The 21,803-nt window shown below is 38.8% G+C and overlaps 1 protein-coding gene across 1 annotated transcript; it reads right to left on the bottom strand.

The window, feature by feature from the left end:
• Window positions 1-1,018: 1,018 nt before the first annotated feature.
• On the bottom strand, window positions 1,019-12,034 carry LOC106084807 (sodium/hydrogen exchanger 8). Its single transcript, XM_013248727.2, has 2 exons — window positions 11,027-12,034; window positions 1,019-8,656 (listed from the first exon to the last, which is right to left on the bottom strand). Exons 1-2 carry the CDS (start codon window positions 11,872-11,874, stop codon window positions 7,366-7,368), a joined length of 2,139 nt encoding a protein of 712 aa, XP_013104181.1. The 5' UTR covers window positions 11,875-12,034; the 3' UTR covers window positions 1,019-7,365.
• Between the last annotated feature and the right edge of the window lie 9,769 nt (window positions 12,035-21,803).

The following is a 21,803-nucleotide window of genomic DNA, read 5'->3' as shown; positions in this document are numbered from 1 at the left end:
CAAATTTCAGTGAAATCGGATTATAAATGCGTCTTTTTTGGGGCCAAGACATTAATTCGAGATATCAGTCTACATTGCAGCGATTAAGGCCAGCCTAACACAAAGCACTGTCTCAAATTTCAGCGACATTGGACATTAAATTCGCCTTTTATGGGCCCAAAATCTTAAATCGAGAAATCGGTCTATATGGCAGCTATATCCAAATTTGAACCGATTAGGGCCAAATTGAAGAAGGATGTCGAAGGCCCGATCACAACTCACTGTCCCAAATTTCAGCAAAATTGGATAGTAAATGTGGTTTTTATGGTCCTAAGACCCTAAATCGGAGGATCGGTCTATATGGCAGCTATATCCAAATCTGTACCGATCTGGGCCAAATTAACGAAGGATGTCCAAGGGCCTAACACAACTCACTATCCCAAATTTCAGCAAAATCGGATAATAAATGTTGCTTTTATGGGCCTAAGACCCTAAATCGGAGGATCGATCTATATGGCAGCTATATCCAAATCTGAACCGATCTGGACCAAATTGACAAAGGATATTGAAGGGCCTAAGACAACTCACTGTTCCAAATTTCGGCAAAATCGGATAATAAATGTGGCTTTTATAAGCCTAAGACCCTAAATCGGGAGATCAGTCTATATGGGGGCTATATCAAGATATAGTCCGATATAGCCCATCTTCGAACTTAACCTGCTTATGGACAAAAAAAGAATCTATGCAAAATTTCAGCTCAATATCTCTATTTTTAAAGACTGTAGCGTGATTTCAACAGACAGACGGACGGACATGTCTAAATTGTCTTAGATTTTTATGCTGATCGGAAATGGATATTTCGATGTGTTGCAAACGGAATGACAAAATGAATATACTCCCATCCTTCGGTGGTAGTGGGTATAAAAAAATCAATTTCTTGTTTTGTATCTGTTTTTTTGTATCTATTTTTTATTTCAATTTATTTTTAATTATCACATACAAACATATATTTTTTTCAAAAATATTGAAAACAAAGCAATTAATTAATATTTGGTGTAGAATTTTCGTAATAAGCTTTTAAGTTGTATATTACAATTAATTTTTATATACATTATTGTGCTAGAAAAGAAGTAACATTTGGACTTATTCGAATGGCTGTCTCGAATATGTCGAAATTTTTTTAGAAACATAAACATTTTTCGTTTAAGTTATAAATAATATAAAATAAAAAATAACAATTTTTCTGTAAAACATAATAAAATATATTCCTGAAATATTTTGAATACTGAGATAAATTTATAATAATTATGTCGCGAATGTGTTAAAGTATTTTTGTGTATAGATGAAAAGTCATAGACTGGATTTATGTTTTGTTAGGATATTAAAATACAGATCCAAGTCTTACTTTTGTCATTGAAAATGGGTTAAGGGGTTTGTGTGTCTATATTCTCCATCGAATTGGTAAATTTCGCACCTACCACAATCAAATTTAAAAACTCAAACTTATTCAAAAACTTATTGAAACCTTAAAATAGGTGTATTTGACAGTCCTATAAAGAAGAATCTGTCAAAAAACCTCGATCATCTGTTTTCCCTTTATAAAATCAGCTGACGAGAGACTTAAATCCTGATTTAATGAGCAGTGTAAACGGGGTTAAAGGTTTTGTGAATACCGTTTTTAGACTTTGTGGAAATAACAAAGTTAAAAAACTTATCCTTTAATTTTGCAATTAGATTAAAATCGGCTTTCCCCGGCAATTTGGTTATTTAACCAAAATTCTGAATACATATTGAGCTACTATACTTTATCTGATGCAATAGGTAGATATAAGTTTTTGTCATAATTACCAATAACCCATAAACTTCGAGAAGCAAAGACTGAAGGTTGAAGAGTTCGCTGGTGGCAATGTAGTCAATATTGTAGGAAACGAATTTTTCTCTACATTTAAAAATCTTTACCAAGGTGCACTTTGAACATTAAAACTAAATGGGCTACGGCCACGATCTTAAGCATAAACCCCAGGGAGATAAAGAGAGTTCTATCTAATCCTAGACAGTATATATACAATAGATGTCTCGCCACCATTAGTGTAATCGTTGGACCATTTTTCATGATTTCATTTAAAATTGAGGAGATATAGGCATTTTAAGTTTTTATACCTATAATCATATTAAGAGCCGACTTAGAGAGGCCTTGGTCTGTCGCTACTGTGGTAGCACAATGGGCTTAAAATTGTGAGTTCGAAAAGTACTGCCACTCTTACCTAATCTAACATATTGTCTATGGGAATATGGTTTGCACTTTTGGCACTGGATTGGCCAAAGCTGCAGCTCTCTCAAGTAGCCCAAGCACCTAAGTGCGATTTTTGACTAAGCTGGCTTTAAAAAAAACATTTCTCATGATTTCATTCAAAGTTAAAGAGATATAAGCATTTTAAGTTTTTATACCTATAATCATATTAAGAGCCGAGTTGGTAGCGTGCTTGGATTGCCAAAGCGGAGGTCGTAGGTTCGATTCACAAGAGAGGCATTGGTCTGTTACTACTGTTGCATCACAATGGTCTTAAAATTGTGAGTCCAAAAAGGACTGCCACTCTTACCTAACCTAACATGTTGTCTATGGGCATATGGTTTGCACTTTTGGTACTGGATTGGCCGAAGCTGCAGCTCTCTCAAGTAGCCCAAGCACCTAAGTGCGATTTTTGACTAAGCTGGCTTAAAAAAAAACATTTCTGACGATTTCATTCAAAGTTTAGGAGATATAAGCATTTTAAGTTTTTATACCTATAATCATATTAAGAGCCGAGTTGGTAGCGTGCTTGGATTGCCAAAGCGGAGGTCGGCGGGTGCATTCCCAAGAGAGGCCTTGGTCTGTCGCTACTGTGGTATCACAATGGTCTTAAAATTGTGAGTCCGAAAAGAACTGCCACTCTTACCTAACCTAATATATTGTCTTTGGGCATATGGATTGCACTTTTGGCACGGAATGGGGCGAAGCTGCAGCTCTCTCAAGTAGCCCAAGTACCCAAGAGTGATTTTTGACCAGAGACTAAGTTGAAGTAGGAATATCAGGGAAAGGTTCAAAAGGAGACTGAATGTGGGCTCTGGACAACGGTACACTCCGCAACATTATCGAGAATGTACAGCGTACTGCGACGGAGCTAAACGCTTGGCAAGGGGTTGTTGTTGTTGTAGCCATATGGCATGTGAAGGTTGCAATACTCGTCAAGATCCTGTAGGTGAGCTCGCTCGTTCCGGTCCTGAGGACCAATCGCCGCGGGAACACGGTGGCCATTGGTTATTTAAAGGCGCCAATATTTCGCTTTATTTGTGCAAGAGCCGGTGCCGCCGACTTCTCACTGAGACCCTCGATACTGCTGATTGTCCGCGACTGCCGTTGCAGCTACTCCGTATGGAGCATTCCACTATTCGCAACCTGTGGACACTAAGCTTCTCGTGACAGCAATGAACACCACACAAATCGGACCTCAATGTTCCAGCCTGTGTGGTGCTCACAGCTATCCCGTGCGGGGCTGGGGCATTGAATGCCATACTCAGTCTTAAGGCTTTTGCAGCTGTATGTTGTATGTGTGGCAACACAGATTGTCCTTAGACTGAGAAAGTCAGGAACCTGATTCTTCTCGAACTTTCGGCACGCATCTGTTTTCCTGGGGGATGAAGATGCGTGATGGTATATATGACGCGAAAGTTTATTTATCAGGTAAGACCTTTCTTGTTAACGGGTTGGACATAGTTTTCCCGCAAAGGGATCCCTGAGCTGGGAGTACCTCGCCATTCCCTGGACGTTTTGTTGTTGTAGCCAAATTTGCATGTGGAGGTGGCGATTCTCGTCAAGCTCTTATAGGCGAGCAGGCTCGTTACGGGTCCATACGACCGATCGCCGCGGGAACATGATGACCATTGGTTAGTTAAATGCGCCAATAACTCGCCTTGTCTTATCGAGTCACTCGGCCTCTCGCTGAGACTCTCCACACGAAACCGCTGATTGTCCGCGACTGCAGTTGCAGCTACTCCGTATGGAGCATTCCATTATTCGCAAGCTGTGGACGCCCGATAGCTTCCAGCTAAGCTTTTCGTGATAACGAAGAACACAAGAAAGATTGGAGCTCTTATATATATAAAAGAAATCCAGATTTTACAACTTAAGCCTCTAGAAGCCACCATGAAAGTTCAGCTAGGGTTTTTAGCAACTACTTATGTATGTTAAATCGAAACCTGCTATGGCAAATAAGAAATACCTGTCGACCCTATAATGAAGCATCAGATTGTGTGTACTCATAAAAGGCTTGATAAAGACCATTGGGGTTGCCGATGATAACTTTCTTAAACAAATCAAGGCAAATTAAGCTAAATTCAACTATGTGATCAAGTCTAACAGTTCTGGGATTGATACAAAACTAAGAAACTTTTGTTGACTAACGAAGAAAATCCTAGTACGAAGAAGCCTCATATACGTGATTTGTAAACCATTTGTGATATAAGATGATTTTATTATCTAAGGGCTGAAAAATTGTTTATTAATCTTTTGGATTTATTGTTTATGACAAATGTTGTTAAGTATCATAAGAATGCTTTGTTTTGTAAGACTTTTTTTAGTGAATAAAGCGTTAACTTTTGCTCATATGTGTCATGGGGATAAAAAATTTTTAACTATTTGTTAAATTATTCTAGAAAGGAACTAAAAGAACCCAACACCTAAACAAATATAAATAAACATATAGTCTCTATTAATATATACAAAAACAACATGCCATGAAGGGCATTTCATTGGATTTGATTTGGGACACTTTCACAGCGCTGATGAATTAAAGTCTAGACGGTTAATATAATTTAACTAAAATAACTACCCAGTGAACCAAACGTTCAGTCAGAACTCTGTATGAAAATTCGGCAAATTCATCCGAATTCGGGTCCAATGTCTCTCCGAATTCTTAACGAAAAATATATGGAGCGGTTGACACGACTTCGGCAAGAAATATGCGTGCCGACACTTCGCAACGAATTCAGACAGAATTCTGAGCCAAACTTATGAGAAATTCTGAAGGAAATTTAGAATTGTCGTTAAGACTTCTGACCGAATTCCGATGTTAAGTCTTATAATGTACGACAAGACTATCAGATATGGTTCAGAATTCTTTCAGATCTATCGGGAAAAAATGCCTACAGACAAGCACAACAGAAATCGTTTGGTATTCCTACCGAACTGTCGGAGGAAAAATTAAAAAAAAACCATACGACAGGACGTTCAGACATCGTTCAGAATTCTATCAGTACTGCCGGAACAAAAATGCCTACAGACAAACAGTCCAGAAATCATTCAGACGTCTTTCCGGAAGAAAACATTGAAAAAAAAAACAAGTAAAAGTGTGCTAAGTTCGGCCGGGCCCATGGATCGCATCTGTCGAGTTCTTTTTTCTGTTTCTCTTTTTAGGCAAACAAAGGATAAAAGAAAAGAATTGCTATGCTATTGGAGCTATATCAAGTTATGGTACGATTCGGACCATAATGTTAGAGACCATAGAAGAAGTCATTGTGCAAAATTTCAGCCAAATCGAATAGGAATTTGTGCCCTTTAGGGGCTCAAGTAGGGATTGATTAAAAAGGGAGGTGTATCAGGCTATAACCGAGTCGGACCATATTTGACACGTATGTTAAAGGGAGAAGCCGTTGTACAAAATTTCAGCCCAATCGGAAAAGAATTGCGCCCTCTAGAGGCTGAAGAAGTCAAGATCCCAGATCGGTTTATATGACAGCAATATCAGGTTGTGGCCGATTTGAATCATATTTGCCACAGTTGTGGTCATAACGATATACGTCATACAAAATTTCAGCCAAATCGGAAAATAATTGCGCCCTCTAGTGGTTCAATAAGTCAAGATTCAAGATAGGTTTATATGCAGCTATATCCGGTTATGCACTGGTTCTAACCATACTTCACACAGTTGTTTGAAGTCATAACGAAATACGTCATGCAAAATTTCAGCCAAATCGGATAATAATTGCGCCCTCTAGTGGCTCAAGAGGTCAAGACGCCAGATCAGTTTATAGGGCAGCTCTATCAGGTTATGGACCGATTTCAACCGTACTTTGCACAGTTGTTGGAAGTCGTAACAAAACACGTCATGCGAAATTTCAGCCAATTCGGATAAGAATTTCGACCTCTAGTGGCTCAAGAAGTCAAGATTCAAGATAGGTTCATATGGCAGCTATATCCAGTTTTGGACCGATTTTAACCATACTTGACACAATTGTTGGAAGTCATAGCGAAACACGTCATGCAAAATGTAATTGCTAAATCGGATGGGAATTGCGCCCTCTAGAGGCCCCAGAAGTCAAGACCCCAGATCGGTTTATATGACAGCAATAACAGGTTATGGTCCGATTTCAACCAAAATTAGCACATTTGTTGGATGTTGTACTTAATTGAATAAAAATTGCGCCCTCTAGAAGCTCAAGAACTCCAGACCCAAGATCGGTTTACATGGCAGCCATATAAAAACATGGACCGATATGGCCCATTTACAATCCCAACCAACCTACACTTATAAAAAGTATTTTTGCAAAATTTCAAGAGGCTAGCTTTACTCCTTCCAAAGTTTGTGCGCTTTCGACAGACAAACGGACAGACGGACGGACATGGCTAGATCGACTTAAAATGTCATGACGATCAAGAATATATATACTTTATGGGGTCTTAGACGAACATTTCGAGGATTTATAAAGAGAATGACGAAATTAGTTACCCCCCTTCCTATGGTAGAGGGTATAATAATGTACAACAAGACGATCAGATATGGCTCAGATTTCTTTCAGAATTATCGGCAAAAGAAATCCTACAGACAATCACTCCGGAAATCGTTCAGAATTGCTATCGAACTGTCGGACGAAAAATTCAAACTCCTACGACGAGACGTTCAGAACTCTTTCAGCACTGTCGGAAAAAAATCACTCAGAAATTTAAACAGAATTCGGACCGATTTCGGTAAAAACTTGTCGGAAGAGTTCACAATTTGTACAGAAATGTCTAACATTCGAAATTTGGTTCACTGGTTAGCAACAAAGAAAATTTGAAATCTACAAGGATATTTATAATTGAAAAGGACATATGCGGTCATGTTTTGAAAAACCCAGTATTAAACATGGAGATATATTTAAAAAAAAGAAAAATTAGAAATTGTTATGGCAAGAGCATATTGGAGCAAATAAACCTTTCTATGAAACCTAAATGCTTTTTTATTATCTATTTTTGTTTCGCCTTCAAAAATACAATACCATAATGTTGATAATATAAAAAATTGAGCTAAATTTACCTAGGTATTCTCTCAAAAATGTATCACCATTATTCAATTCTTTTTTATGCTTCATCTATGTTCGAGCATTTAGAGTGCTCTGACTAGTACTCGCCGACAAGCCCATTTCCTCATCGGACTCATCTGAATCCAAGGGGCTTACTCTAATCGCCTGATACCATTTATTGGTCAAATCGGCCATTTGGGACTTACATTCATGCAATTCTTGACTATTAAAGCGCCTTGTAAAGAATGGTATGAAATACTTTCTGTCCAAACGTCCAAATCCTGCTATGCGGGTCTGGGCAAAGGACACATCTTCCTCTTCGGTCAGTTCGGACAGATGTTCCGAGTCTATGGCTTGGCCCCATTCACGAGTTTTCGACAATGATATGGATTTGGAACGTTTACGCGAATTGTTACGAGTTCTCGCCGAAGCAGTTGATGCACTACTGCCACGCGTTGTTCGTGCTCGTCGTTTCTTACCTGGCTTGAGATATTTCAAGAGCGGCATGGTAGATCCACCAAATACCAGTGTTGTAAACAATACAATAATCAAAGTGGTTGTTATTATCACATGTCTTGTCTCGTCGCTGGATAAATCCAAATGCAATGATAGAGCATAGGAAATTGCACCTCTTAGACCCGAAAACCACATTATAAATTGCATTTTATTGGTAATTTTATGCTCGCGAAACTTATTCACCAAATATGCCAGGGGAAAGATATTGCAAGCCCTGCCTATTAAACATAAAACCATAGACCATATTACAAATGACAATTCCACCTGATGTTTAAAGGAGAAAATGGCCAAACCCAAATAGGCGAAAACGCATGTTTCCGCTATGAAAGCCAGCGTACGCATTGTTTGTTGCATAGTTATCTGTGTCACTGTGGACAAATTGAAATGGGTATAGTGCGACATGACAATGCCACAGAATAGTATGGCCATGATACCACTCAAATGTATACCCTCGGCTAAAACATAAGGGGCATAGGTAAACATTAACATAATGGCAAATTCTAATGATGGATGTTTTCTTAAATCTATGTGTTTTAATAGTAGTGCTGAAATCAAAGCAAATATTACTCCAATACCGGCTGAAGCGAAGAACATTTCGCAAAATGTTTTCAATGCAGAGAAGATGGCCTCACCTGTTGTCATTTTAGCATAGAGCGGACTATTTGCTGACTGAGAGACGGTGGTGGTCAACACAATAGATATAGCATCGTTGAGAATACTTTCGCCAAATACCAACATGTTTAATATCGGATCAACATCCAAAGCATGGAAAATAGCAACTGTGGCAACGGGATCGACAGCAGATATAAGGGAGCCAAATGCAAATGATTCGGAGAAATTCAATCTGAAAAGAAAAAAGGAAATGAATGCAAATTAATAGGAATTTTGATTATCATGAATGTCAACAACGTTCTAATAAATTATACGGAATTACTACCCGCCACGGGATAGATGTGAGCACCACACGGGCTGGAACATTGAGGTTCGATCTGGGTGGTGTTCATTGCTGCCACGAGAAGCTTATCTGCGAGCTACCGGCCGCGTTCACAGCGGTATCGAGGGCAGAGCCTCCGTGAGAGGTCGGGCGGCACCGGCTCTTACACAAATACTGAGTACCTATGATGCTCGATATGGCAAGGCGGGTTATTGGCGCCTTTAAATAACCAATGGCCACCCTTTTACCGCGGCGGTCGGTTCTTTGGGCCGGAACGCGCTTGCTCATCTACAGGAGGTTGACAAGGATCGGCACCTCCACGTGAAAATGTGGCTACAACAACAACAACGAATCTGAATGGAAAAGTCTTCCATGATTACAACAGACGGACGAGCAGACACACAGGTTGCGGATAATGGAATGCTCCACCGGCTCTTGCTTAAATACTGAGTGCCTATAATGCTCGATATGACGAGGCGAGTTATTAACGCCTTTAAATATCCAATGGCCATAATCTTGCCACGGCGATCGGTTTTATAGACCGGAACGAGCATGCTCATTTATAATAGCAGCTTGACGACTATCCCTACCTTCATATAAAAATGTGCTACAACAAGAGTACTAAGAGCATAGAGGGAATCGAGGCACGGAAAAATGGTATTCTCTCATTATTTTTAAAATATGCCCGACCGTCTCCTTCTCGTCATGGCACATTCTGCATATATCAAGGACCTGACATTGCAATGGCCAGTCCGGACCCATATTAGAAGTCTGAAGTCATGCTTCGTGAGCCTCAGGATGAGCTTTACCAAATATTCGGCCTCAGCGACTTCGTCATCCTGCTTCCCATAGCTCTAGCCTACGTCTTATTCGACTCTACCATGAAGCTCGTATGAGAGAGGGATAAAGGCCAAAACAGAATTAGCGCGTTGTGCTTGGTTTTTGAGTGTCGCGTTGGAAAATCCAACTATGCAAACAAATCCCACAAAAGCAATGCGCAAAAGTAGACCAATTTTTAATTTTGACGCCTTAAAACACTACTGCATGTACGGCAACCCAGAATGACCCTCGATTTCAGTTGTCAAAGTTTAACATTTTTTAACTTTTATTCTTTGCTTTTCAAGGGGGATTAAAAAAGGTGGTCTCACGCGAACAGCCGTTAACAGCTGGCCAGGTTTGACGGTATTAAGATGGCAGATTTTTGTTTGCATTCTCTTTGTTGTTATCTTTTTTCTCGCAAATTCTCTGCTCATGTACGCACACGCATACACACACGTACACAAATTTCTTTGCACGTGTTGGCAAAAGTACGATCAGCTTGACGACATAATGGCAGATTGCACCATATGATTTGTAGTTGTTGTACAAATGAGGCCACCTTTAATTGTTTCGCCGTGCTTTTTTTTGTGGTATATGTTTGCAGAGTTGCACTTTTCAACGCGATGCTCAAAAACAAAGCACAAAGCATTCTATTTTGGGCTTTGTGTCGGCAGCACCATCTGTGCTTAAGCGATCAATTTATGGCAAGCTATTCTCGTTGACCGTCACGTCTTGACTGCGTGGAACTTAGCAAAACTTCATCCCATGGTTCGAAGAAGCTCTCTACAATCATAATTAGTGTGGACTTCACATATCTTTACCACCATGCCCACGAATATCGTGACAGTAAGACCGGCCAGTAGTTCATAGCATCGACATTGGTATCAGCGCCTGCAGGATAGCGAAGTCTGTCGGCCGCAAGATAAGCCTTATAAGAATCCAATATGAATTCATAATTCTCAGAATTCCATGAATCCGTCTGAGAGCGTAGCTGACCATAGTCTGATACCATACCGGACATCCATAGCTGAGAATAGCTGGAAGTACCCAAACCCTTCGCGCATTCAGTCCCCTTCTTAACATTTGTTCGACGTTTCTCCTTCAGTTTAGTTTTTGCTCTAGTCCGCCCAGGTACTTGGCTGCCGGAGAGCGCACGCTCTTACCTTTCCCGGATAGTTCTTACTTTCGCATCTGATAAAAAAATCAGCTTTCTTTCCCCAGTCATTCTGCAAGGCCATTGGCCTTTGTCCATTCTTCACCAATCATCCATTTAAATGCACACCAAAACAAAACTAATTTAACGGCAAAATTAATGGTATTTCAACTATAGACTTGGGATTTATACACCCACTGACTGGCAGATTTATATACCTAATAGGGTCTAAAATTAGATATGTTATCAAAACGTGGTATGAGCGAAGTTTCCTGCCGTTAAAATATAAGGAAAATCTATACACTTACCGATAAGCAACTTCAGCTAATCCCAACAAATATATGCCAGCTCCAATTACCAATGCCGATATCGTTGTGCCCACAATAGCAAAGACCAATATTGAGCCGATATTTTGAAAGAAGTTACCCTTGTGCAAATTATAACCCGATTCAAAGATTATGGGTGGTAATAATACCAAGAAAAATCCAGTAGGAGAAAACACTTCTTCACGTTTCCAGCTGGCATTTTCACCAGACATAACCTTTAGCAGTAGACCAATTAAGGCACCCAAAAATACCACGACTATGGATTCGGGCAAATATTGGAAACCAGTCTGCAGCATCGAATGTATCAGCAAGATGCCTAACATAATAACACATATTACAAAGAATAGTGAGAGGGATGAATTGTGTTCCTGCTCGACGGCATGATGATCTGGCAATGGAGGTTCGGTAACTGCTTTTGTATCATTTTGCGTTGTATTTGCGGTTGGTGGCGGAGATGGTGATGATGACGACGGCGTAGTTGAGTTGTTGTTAGATACGGCGCCGCTATCTTTACTGCTATTCTCTGTAGAGGATACGGTGCCATTTGTTTTACCAGCATCTGGTGGTTCATTTTTATTGCTATTGCCGCTATTTGCCGTTTCTGGAGTTGTTGAATTTTTTGCATTTTCTCCACCGTTACCTGTTTTCACAAATCCCACCGCGTCGGCAGCTGTATTAGAATTATCATTTGCAGAGGTTTGCCCCCCATTAGTATTTGGTGACAATTGCTGTTGTTGTTGCTTTGGATCCTCTGCTCTTATCGCAACCGTGAACAAGCTGGAAAATGTTATCAGCAACAAAAATGCTAATGCACTTGGTCTTCTCCCCATATTTTGGCATATGTTTGACAAATTTCTTTAACTTATGTTTAGAATTTTATTCTTTTCTGCGTTTTGTTACAAAATGTCAAAGAAATTTTCTTGCAAATTTTCACGAATGTTCTTTCTATTAAAAACTTAAATTGTTACTCATTTTTCCGTCAACAAGCAAAAAACTATGAAACAGCTGATTGTACCAATGCAATTCTTTACATATGATGGTTACTTTGATTGTGTGGCATGCGTTGTGGTTACTTGTGTATTTACCGTTAATTTTTTAATTTTCTATAGACAGGAGTACAAATGGTAGAATAAAATTAAAATAAGGTGTCACAATATTCCACGATCTACTTGGAGATTCTATTAAAATGATCACTTCAATCACCTCCATATGGTCCGGCTAAAACCAGCTACAATCTTCTTGTACATAGAATTCAATTTGTGTTTGTTTTCGATTTGTTTCTTTGTTCCGTATAGACTCAAAAACGGCTGAATAGATTACCTTGAAATTTTCACAGATTGTGTAGGTTGGTCTGGAAGGAAACATAGACCATATAATTTTTTGATATTGGGAGGAGGGCGGACCCTCCCCCTTACCCGCAAAGTACTACCCAAAAATAAAAGTGCACCGATCGGGACACTATGGGATTCAAATGAAAGGTATTCAAGAGTAGAGTACGAATTTCATAATAAAATTTGGGTCCAAGTACCTGGGGGCCGCCTCAGCCCCAAAACCCTTAAAATAGGTTTATTTGACGATCATGACAATATGGGGCACAAATGAAAGGTATTCGGGAGTAGATTACGTAATTTATTGATAACGGAAGGGGGGCGGATCCTCCACCTCCACCCCCAAAACACCACCCAAAATCTAGAGTGGACCGATCGGGACAATATGGGTATCAAATGAAAAGTATGAGGGAGTAGATAACGAATCTGGCATACAAATTCAAGTCTAAGTATAGGAGATCACCCCACCCCCACAAAAACGCTAAAAATGCGCTAATAAGCCAATCACGGATATATGGGTCAAAATGTCTGAGATGCCATCTAGCCTTGAAGAAGAATATCGAAGGGCCTCACACAACTCACTGTCCCAAATTTTGGCGATATCGGACAATAAATGCGTCTTTTATGGGCTCAAAACCTTAAATCGAGAGATCAGTCTATATGGCAGCTATATCCAAATCTGCTTAACTTAACTCACTGTCCCAAATTTCGGCAAATCGGACAATAAATGCGCCTTTTATGGGCCCAAAATCTTAAATCGAGAGATCGGTCTATATGGGAGCTATATCCAACCGATATGGGCCAAAATGAAGGAGGATGTCTTAGGGCCTAACACAACTCACTGTCCCAAATTTCAGCAAAATCGGACAATATATGTGCCTTTTATGTGCCTAAGACGCTAAATTGGCGGATCAGTCTATATGCCAGCTATATTCAAGTCTGAACCAATGTGGGCCAAATTGAAGAAGGATGTCGAAGGGCCAAACAAAACTCACTGTCCCAAATTTCAGCAAAATCGGATAATAAATGTGGTTTTTATGGGCCTACGGCCCTAAATAGTCGGATCGGTCTATGTGGGGGCTATAGCAAGATATAGTCCGATATAGCCCATCTTCGAACTTAACCTGCTTATGTACAAAAAAGAATCTTTGCAAAGTTTCAGCTCAATATCTCTATTTTTAAAGACTGTAGCGTGATTTCAACAGACAGACAGACGGACATGGTTATATCGTCTTAGATTTTAACGCTGATCAAGAATATATATATATACTTTATAGGGTCGGAAATGGACATTTCGTTGTGTTGCAAATAGAAAGACAAAATTAATATACCCCCATCCTTCGGTGGTGGGTATATTAACGCTAACTAACATTTGTTGGATGCTAACTTTTCGAGAAGAATTACTGCACATGGTCTCTACGTACATATCAAATTCTTAGCTCGTGGAATGCTTATTTAATGCATACCTATTCAAGAGTTGAGTATACCCATTCACATTAATTTATTTCCACTGATATCTAATACAATGATACATAATACAATCTTTATTACGTCGAAAGTTCATTAAACTTTGACTTGAAAATTTGCAACATATGCACAATGTTATGAATTAAAAGTTGGACAATTATAAAACTCATGTACATATGAATGACACTTCATATTATTTTACTTAGAACTAGATCAAATTCATTGACTGATTTAACATACAGAATGTCCAATGACAAGGTTTAAAATACATCTACCGTCCTTAGTAACGATGAGCCAGAATATTAGATAAATGTCGCATACAAAATATTTTTTAGTCGATATACTATTTTATACTCACCACCATAGGATGGGGGTATACTAATCTAGTCATTCCGTTTGTAACATCTCGAAATATTCGTCTAAGACCTCATATAGAATATATATTCTTGATCGTCTCGACGTTCTGAGTCGATTAAGCCATGTCCGACCATCCGTCCGTCTGTCGAAATCACGATAGAAGTCGAACGCGTAAGCTAGCCGGTTGAAATTTTGCACAGACGCTTAATATCGATGTAGGTCATTGAGGATTCCAAATGGGTCATATCTGTTCAGATTTAGATGTAGCTCCTATATAAACCGATCTCCCGATTTGACTTCTTGAGCCCCTGAAAGCCGCGTGGCGTTGGGGTGGCGTGACCCCTATACTTCGATCTGATATTGTATGCCAGATTCGAAATCTGCTGCCGAATACCTTTCATTTGAGTCCCATATTGAAATGAACGTCCAATATGTCTGTTTAAGCGGCCCGATGGCAACTTAGACTCAAATTTTAATAACATATTCGTATTCTACTCTCCAATACTTTTCATTTGATAACTATATTCTTCCGATCGGTTCACTTTTGATTTTGGGATGTGTTTTTGGAATAAGGAGGAGGGTCCGTCCCCTTTCCGATACCGAAAAATTATATAGTCTATGTTTCCTTCCAGACCAACCTACACAATATGCTAAAATTTCGAGGAAATCGATTTTGCCGTTTTTTAGTCTATACGGAACAAACAAACCGAGTCCCTTATATCCGTGATTGGCTAATGTGCCCATTTTGGGGCTTTTTTGTGGGGGTGGGATGACCCCCTATACTTCGACATGAATTTGTATGTCATATTCGTTATCTACTCCCGCATACTTTTCATTTGATACCCATAGTGTCCTTATCGGTCCACTTTAGATTTTGGGTGGTGTTTTTGGGGTAACGGTGGAGGGTCCGCCCCCTTCCATTATCAATAAATTATAAAGCTTATTCCTACTTCCTGACCATATTTGTAATCTACTCCCGGATACCTTTCATTTGAGTCCCATATTGTCATGATCGTCAAATAAACCTATTTTAAGGTGTTTTGGGACTGGGGCGGCCCCCCAGGGAGTTGGACCCTACTTTTATAATGAAATTCGTACTCTACTCTTGAAAACCTTTCATTTGAATCCCATATTGTCCCGATCGGTACACTTTTATTTTTGGGTAGTACTTTTGGGGTAAGGGGGAGAGCCCGCCCCCTCCCGATATCAAAAAATTATTTAGCCTATGTTTCCTTCCAGACCAACCTACACAATCTGTGAAAATTTTAATGTGATCAGTTCAGCCGTTTTTGAGTCTATACGGAACAAACAAACATACAAACAAACACAAATTGAATTTTTTTTATATACTAGCTGACCCGGTCACGCTCCGCTGCGCCTTCTTTTACTTTATATGGAACAAAAGTCTCATTGGAATGTGCTCTTCTCTCAAATACCATTTATTTAAACCCCATATTGCCATTGGCTTAAGAGGAGTTTACATGATGAGGCGTCCGCCAAACACATGTCAGAAAATATTAGGTTATCAAATTCGTTTTTTAATCTCAAATACCTTTCATTTGAGCCACATATTGGCATGGTTGAAATATTTGTACCCTTTGGGGGTGTTTTGGGAAAGGGGTTATGCCCTAAATACATGGTCCTACATTTGGATATCAAATTCGTATTCTACCCCCAAATACCTTTATTTGAGCCCCATATTGCGATGGTCACTAAAAAAATACTGTTTGTGGGGTATTTTGGGAAAGGGGTAGACCCCCAGAAAATTGGTGACGAAAATGGGTATCAATTCTTGCTCTACCCCCCCCAATACCTTTCATTTAAGCTCCACATTGACATGGTCGCTAAATATGCCCGATTTAGGCTTGTTTTGGGGATCAGCAACGTGCTCATATATCTATATATCGTTTATTTGAACCCCATATTGCCATTGCCCTCAAAGTTGGATATCAAATTCGTTTTCTAATCTCATTTAAACTCCTTATTGCAAAAGTCAGCAAATATGTCCGGTTTGGGGTATTGGCCCTAAAAACTATGATGCACTCTCTTTAAGACCCAAATTGTCTTGGTGAGCATATACGTCCTATTTGGGAATTGTTATGGTGGTGGGACGTCCGCTAGACAATTGGCCCCTAATGTTGATATCATATACGTGGTCTACTCCCACATACCTTTAGTTTGAGCCCCATATTTCCATAGTCGGCAAACATGACCGGCTTAGGGGTGTTTTGGGGGATGGGCGGCCACTTATATTTGGATATCAGATTCGTATTCTATATTTAAATACCTTTTATTTAAGCCCCCATATTCCCATGGTCAATGAAATTTTATCTCGTATTTAATGGATGTTACATCACTTTTAAACACATTTTAATGTCAAATTGCTTATACATAAGGATCGATTTAGACATTCGTGTTCTTAAATTTGAATAATCCATAATTTACAAATGAAAGTATTGCGAGATGTAGCGCCCAGGTAGGGAAAATACTTATTTTGAGTGATGCAAAACAGATTTTATTTCAATTGGTGACAACACTAAAATCTAAATTCATATGTATTTAATTCACGCTGGGCCTTAGTCTGGCGCACTTCTCACAATTTCTTTGGCAATATTAAAAAAAATACTTCCTACAAACAATGGTTGACGACCATTCAATTGTAGATTCATAATTAGTGTACCATGCAACAAAAACATTTCGAATGATTTTCTCGTTCTCGCTTGGCCATTGATCTTTCTTAGTATTGGAGTATTAACGAATAACTATTAGGTTGCAGAAAGTCTTCACACTACCTTCTTCCATAGAATTTATTTATGGACTCTTGTTTAACAGCAAACTTATTTTTCTGAGTGTTACATTACTAAAACAAGTAAAAAGGCGTTAAGTTCGGCCGGGCCGAACTTTGGATACCCACCACCTCGGGTATATATGTAAACCGCCTTTCATCAAAATCCGGTGAAAATTGCACACCTTTTGTCCCATAGCAGTTATATCGAAATATGATCCGATTTGGACCAAATACTAATAAGTACAAGTCATTGGTCAATTGTGTATAGCAAAATATTGGCCTTTTTAGTAGTTATATCTAAAAATAAACCGATCAGAACCATATACAACATGGATGTCGAAAAGCCTAACATAAGTCAATGTGCTAAATTAAATCGAGATATCGCTCTATATGGCAACTTTATGCAAACCTTGATCGATCTAGACCAAATTGCAGAAATATTTGGAGGGGTTTAACTTAACTCTCTGTCCCAAATTTCGCCAACATCGGACAATTAATGCCCCCTTTATGGGCCCAAAACGTTAAATCGAGAGATCGGTCTATATGGCAGCATTGTCCAAATCTGGACCGATCTGAGTGAAATTGAAGAAGGATGTCGAAGGGCCTAACACAACTCTGTCCCAAATTGCGGCGACATCGGACAATAAATGCGCTTTTTATGGGCTCAAAACCTAAAACCGAGAGATCGGTCTATATGGCAGCTATATCCAAATCTGGACCGATCTGTGACATATTGCAAAAGAATTTCTAGGTGCTTAACCTAACTCACTGTCCCAAATTTCGGCAACATCGGACAATAAATGCGCCTTTTAAGGGCCTTAGACCTTAAATCGGAGGATCGGTCTATATGGCAGCTATATCCACATCTGGACCGATCAGAGCCAAATTGAGAAAGGATTTCGAAAGGCCTAACACAACTCACAGCCCCAAATTTCAGCAAAATCGGATAATAAATGTGGCTTTTGTGGGCCTAAGACCCTAAATCGGAGGATCGGTCTATATGGCAACTATATCCAAATCTGGACCGATCTGAGCCAAAATGACGAAGGGCCTAAGACAACTCACAGTCCCAAATTTCAGCAAAATCGGATAATAAATGTGGCTTTTATGGGCCTAAGACCCTAAATCGGATGATCGGTCTATTGTATCATACAACGCTAGGTCTAGTAAACCCCAAGATGGTCTGAAATGTTTGAGCTGAAATCAGCAGCACGCAGCTAGCTTCCGGCTTCTGTCTCGTCGGCAATGGGGAGGTTCTTTAAGGCTGAAAACTCAAACTATGGGATGTCTACACTATATTATTTTAAAAGTGTGCGTGCGAAAGATAGAAGAGAGGGAGAGAGAAATAGAGAGAGGAAAGTAAAAAAAAAGGGGAATTTTCAAGAGAGGGTTTTGTCTACCACCGATGCAGAGATGTTCACATTGTAATACGCCCGCCCATCCATGACCAGGACTAAAACCCAAAGTTATATCATATTTATCCATTGGTCCCACTGTACCTACCCTTCAAATGTTTGTAGCCCCGGAATCACAAAACGGAAATTTAGCTAATATTCATTATGTTGTTTATTAAACAAAATCCAAAATAAACCATTAAAATTCTAATCCTAAACAGCATTAATAAATTCATTAAAACAATTTCCAGATAATTAACGTTCATTGTGGCCTAGACCAAATCTAATTCAAGTAACAATAATTATTTAGATAGCAACTAGTCCAATAATAATTTAGGCAACAATGATTCTAAAAACAACTATCCCTTTACTTTAAAAACAGGAAACAAAACTAAAAGGCTAACAGCCTAGCTAAATGACAAATAAACCTAACCGGTGTATGTGCAATTTCAAAGAAAAAAAAAAAGCTGAAAAAAATATATCCCATTCGGGTATCATGGGGTTAATTTAAATCAAATGTGCATGCAAAATTTAAATATAAAAGAAAATGTAAAAGAAAAGTTAATGGCAAAAACTTTAATTAAGAATGAAAATCCATTTAAAATTTCATTCTGGTTCGGGGATATGAACCTGCGACCCACTGTGCCGTGGTGGATTACATTCGAAATTCATTGGATGTATGTATGTAGCTTTAATCAGAATTATTTCTCTGTATGGTACATTAAAGTGCACCAAGTGCTTTCTCTTCCTCCCATATACTGCCTTACCCACGAGAGTTACCAAACAAATATCATCCAAACCAAAATGGAATTATTTAAAAAAACAAAAATTATTGATCTAATTAATTAATTAGACAAAAAAAAATAAATTTTGAAAAGAAAAATTAAATGACCAAACCCGGGCTCGATCCCACGACCTCTCACTTCAGAGTCAGCGACCCCCACCACTGAGCCAACCAACCACTTGATGGGGTGATGGCTAAGCGGCCATTTGATCACTTTGAATGATATTTGCTTAGTTACACCAAAAAAACAAGGTGAATACCACGTTGAACTTCGGTGGGTATTAAAATCTAATCAAAAAGGGTGTTTAATTACTCACTTTGAAAAATGTCCCCCGTTGAAAGATCTTTCAAGTGTTCCGGTTCCGGGATATTTTCCAACACAGCGATTCCAAGGAGGTATTTAAAAGCGGATATGGACAGGAAATTGGTGAAATCAGCAACAAAGCACTTACACACTCACGCATTCAATGTCTATGTTTTTTTTTTTCCTTTTTTTTTGTCTTTAACCACTGTCTTTTACTTTCTTTTTAAAAAAAAAAAATTTATTTTTTAGCACAACAGTTTTAGCTAATTTTCTTTATTTTATTTGTCTCTAGACTTTTTCTTTTTACCATTGAAATTGCACAACACTTACAAAAGTTTGAGTTCTAATTTTTTCCTAACAATATTTATAGCTATTTTTACTTTAAATAATTTTTTTTGTTACAATAAAATGGACAAAACATTTTTTTTTTTTTTTTGTCAGGTTTTTAACCAATTTTGATATATTCTCTTTAAAAATTTTAGTTCTGGACGTTTGAGAGACTTAGTCAACAAAATTTTACACTTTCTAAAACACTTCTTGGTCTGGTAACCAGACGCAGGGCCAAGTTTTCACAATCTTCACAAATTACTCGATGAAATGCCCAAAAGCCGTCGGCGAATTTCTCCCAAATTCATCGTCGAAAGGATATGCGGGTTTGTCGATGAGGGTTTCCCGTTCCCAAAAAAAAAGAATCGGCCTTTGATGGTCCAAACAGCTAACATCAATCTCAAACAAAGCTAGTCCAGCCAGGCGAATGGGGATCAACCAAAAAAAAGGTTAAAAGTTCCAAAAAAAAATTGCAGCAGGAGCAGTCAAGATGCAATAGTAAAAGGCTCCAATAAGTGCAGCAGAAAAAAAATATATTGCTGAAGCAAAAAAAAATCAAAAGAAAAAAAAGCAAAAAAAACAACAAAAAAATAGAATCTAAAAAAAAATCATTAGCGACGGGATTCAATAGTCTCACCCCTTAAATGGCTCCAGAAAATTTATTGAAATAGACAATTTCACTGAGCCTAACTTCTATTTATAAAATAAAAAGCCTTGGAAATAATGCGCTAATTCAGCTAATTTTCGTTAAATTGTTGCGGGAACTGCGTATACGTATACGTACTAAAAACCAATACAAAAATAAAACCTTCCTCAACACAATCAAGCCAATGCTAATATGGATCTCAAGGCCAAGATCAAGCCCCACGGAGGTCCTATACAAGCACTTGGAGAAAAACCACAACTCCGACAGACCCACCCACACTATAGGAATAGCCTATCGGTTAGTGACGTCGCCTTGCAATCCGGAAGCCCAGGTTCGAATCCCGGACCGGTCGAAATAAATTTTATTGTTCTAACGCCTGATGTTATTCAAACGCGTGAACAAAAAATAAAAAAAATAGAAAATAAGAAAAAATAGAACAAAATTTGTAGCTAAATTGTAGCAAAAAAAATATAAAGCAGAAAGCAGAAAACCAGCGACAAGTCACCCTACAATCCCCCCCACCAAAATCAGGTTTGGGGGTTTCATAGAAGACCACAAAGCTGACAATGCCTGGAGCTGATTGAAATTTCTCTTACATACGAAGGTCCTTTGCATGATAAATACCAATTTTCTTCCCACTTAAGTCCTCTATTTCGTAGTAGCACGTTCCTATCTTCTTCCGGACTCTAGCTTTTAAAAATGGTGGTGCCAATTTGGAGTTATACCCCTTTTCAAAACAGCTTTGAGAAAAATTTCTCCTGTAGACCTCTTGACCTACAATGAAGTTAACAAGCCTAGATCGCAAATTGTAATTACGTTCATTCTGCTGCCGCCGTTTCTCCATATTTTTAGAAGCTCTATCTCTGATTATATCGAAGTTATCTCCACGATCAAATTTAATAGCCCTGTCTTCTAGCATCTCCAGTTTTCTGAGCAAAGAATAGGTATGCCCATGAGTTACCATGTGTTGACCGAAAGCCATAAAGTAAGGTGTAGTGCCTATCGAAGTGTGTATCGAAGAACGTAAAGAGCAAGCGATGCTGCTGAGGTACTCATCCCAATTACTTTGATCGTGTTTCAAGTAAGCCCTTATTGCGGACAGAACTGAACGGTTGACCCGCTCAGAGGCATTCGATTGGGGCGAATGAACAGCCGTAAAAACATGACGGATTCCGAAACTTGAAAGAAATTTGGAAAAATTACTCGACTTAAATTGGGACCCATTATCTGAAACAATTGTTTCAGGCGTTCCAAATACATGAAAAATCTTCTGCTCCAGATACTTGGTAACCACATCAGTGGTGAACTTCTTAACGGGTTCTAAAAAACAAAATTTGGACAAATGATCGACGGTAATAAAAATA

Source organism: Stomoxys calcitrans, chromosome 3 (assembly GCF_963082655.1).
Source record: "Stomoxys calcitrans chromosome 3, idStoCalc2.1, whole genome shotgun sequence".
Classification (NCBI taxonomy): domain Eukaryota; kingdom Metazoa; phylum Arthropoda; class Insecta; order Diptera; family Muscidae; genus Stomoxys; species Stomoxys calcitrans.
Note: the sequence above shows the minus strand (reverse complement) of the source record. Positions and strands in the feature narration are given on the sequence as shown.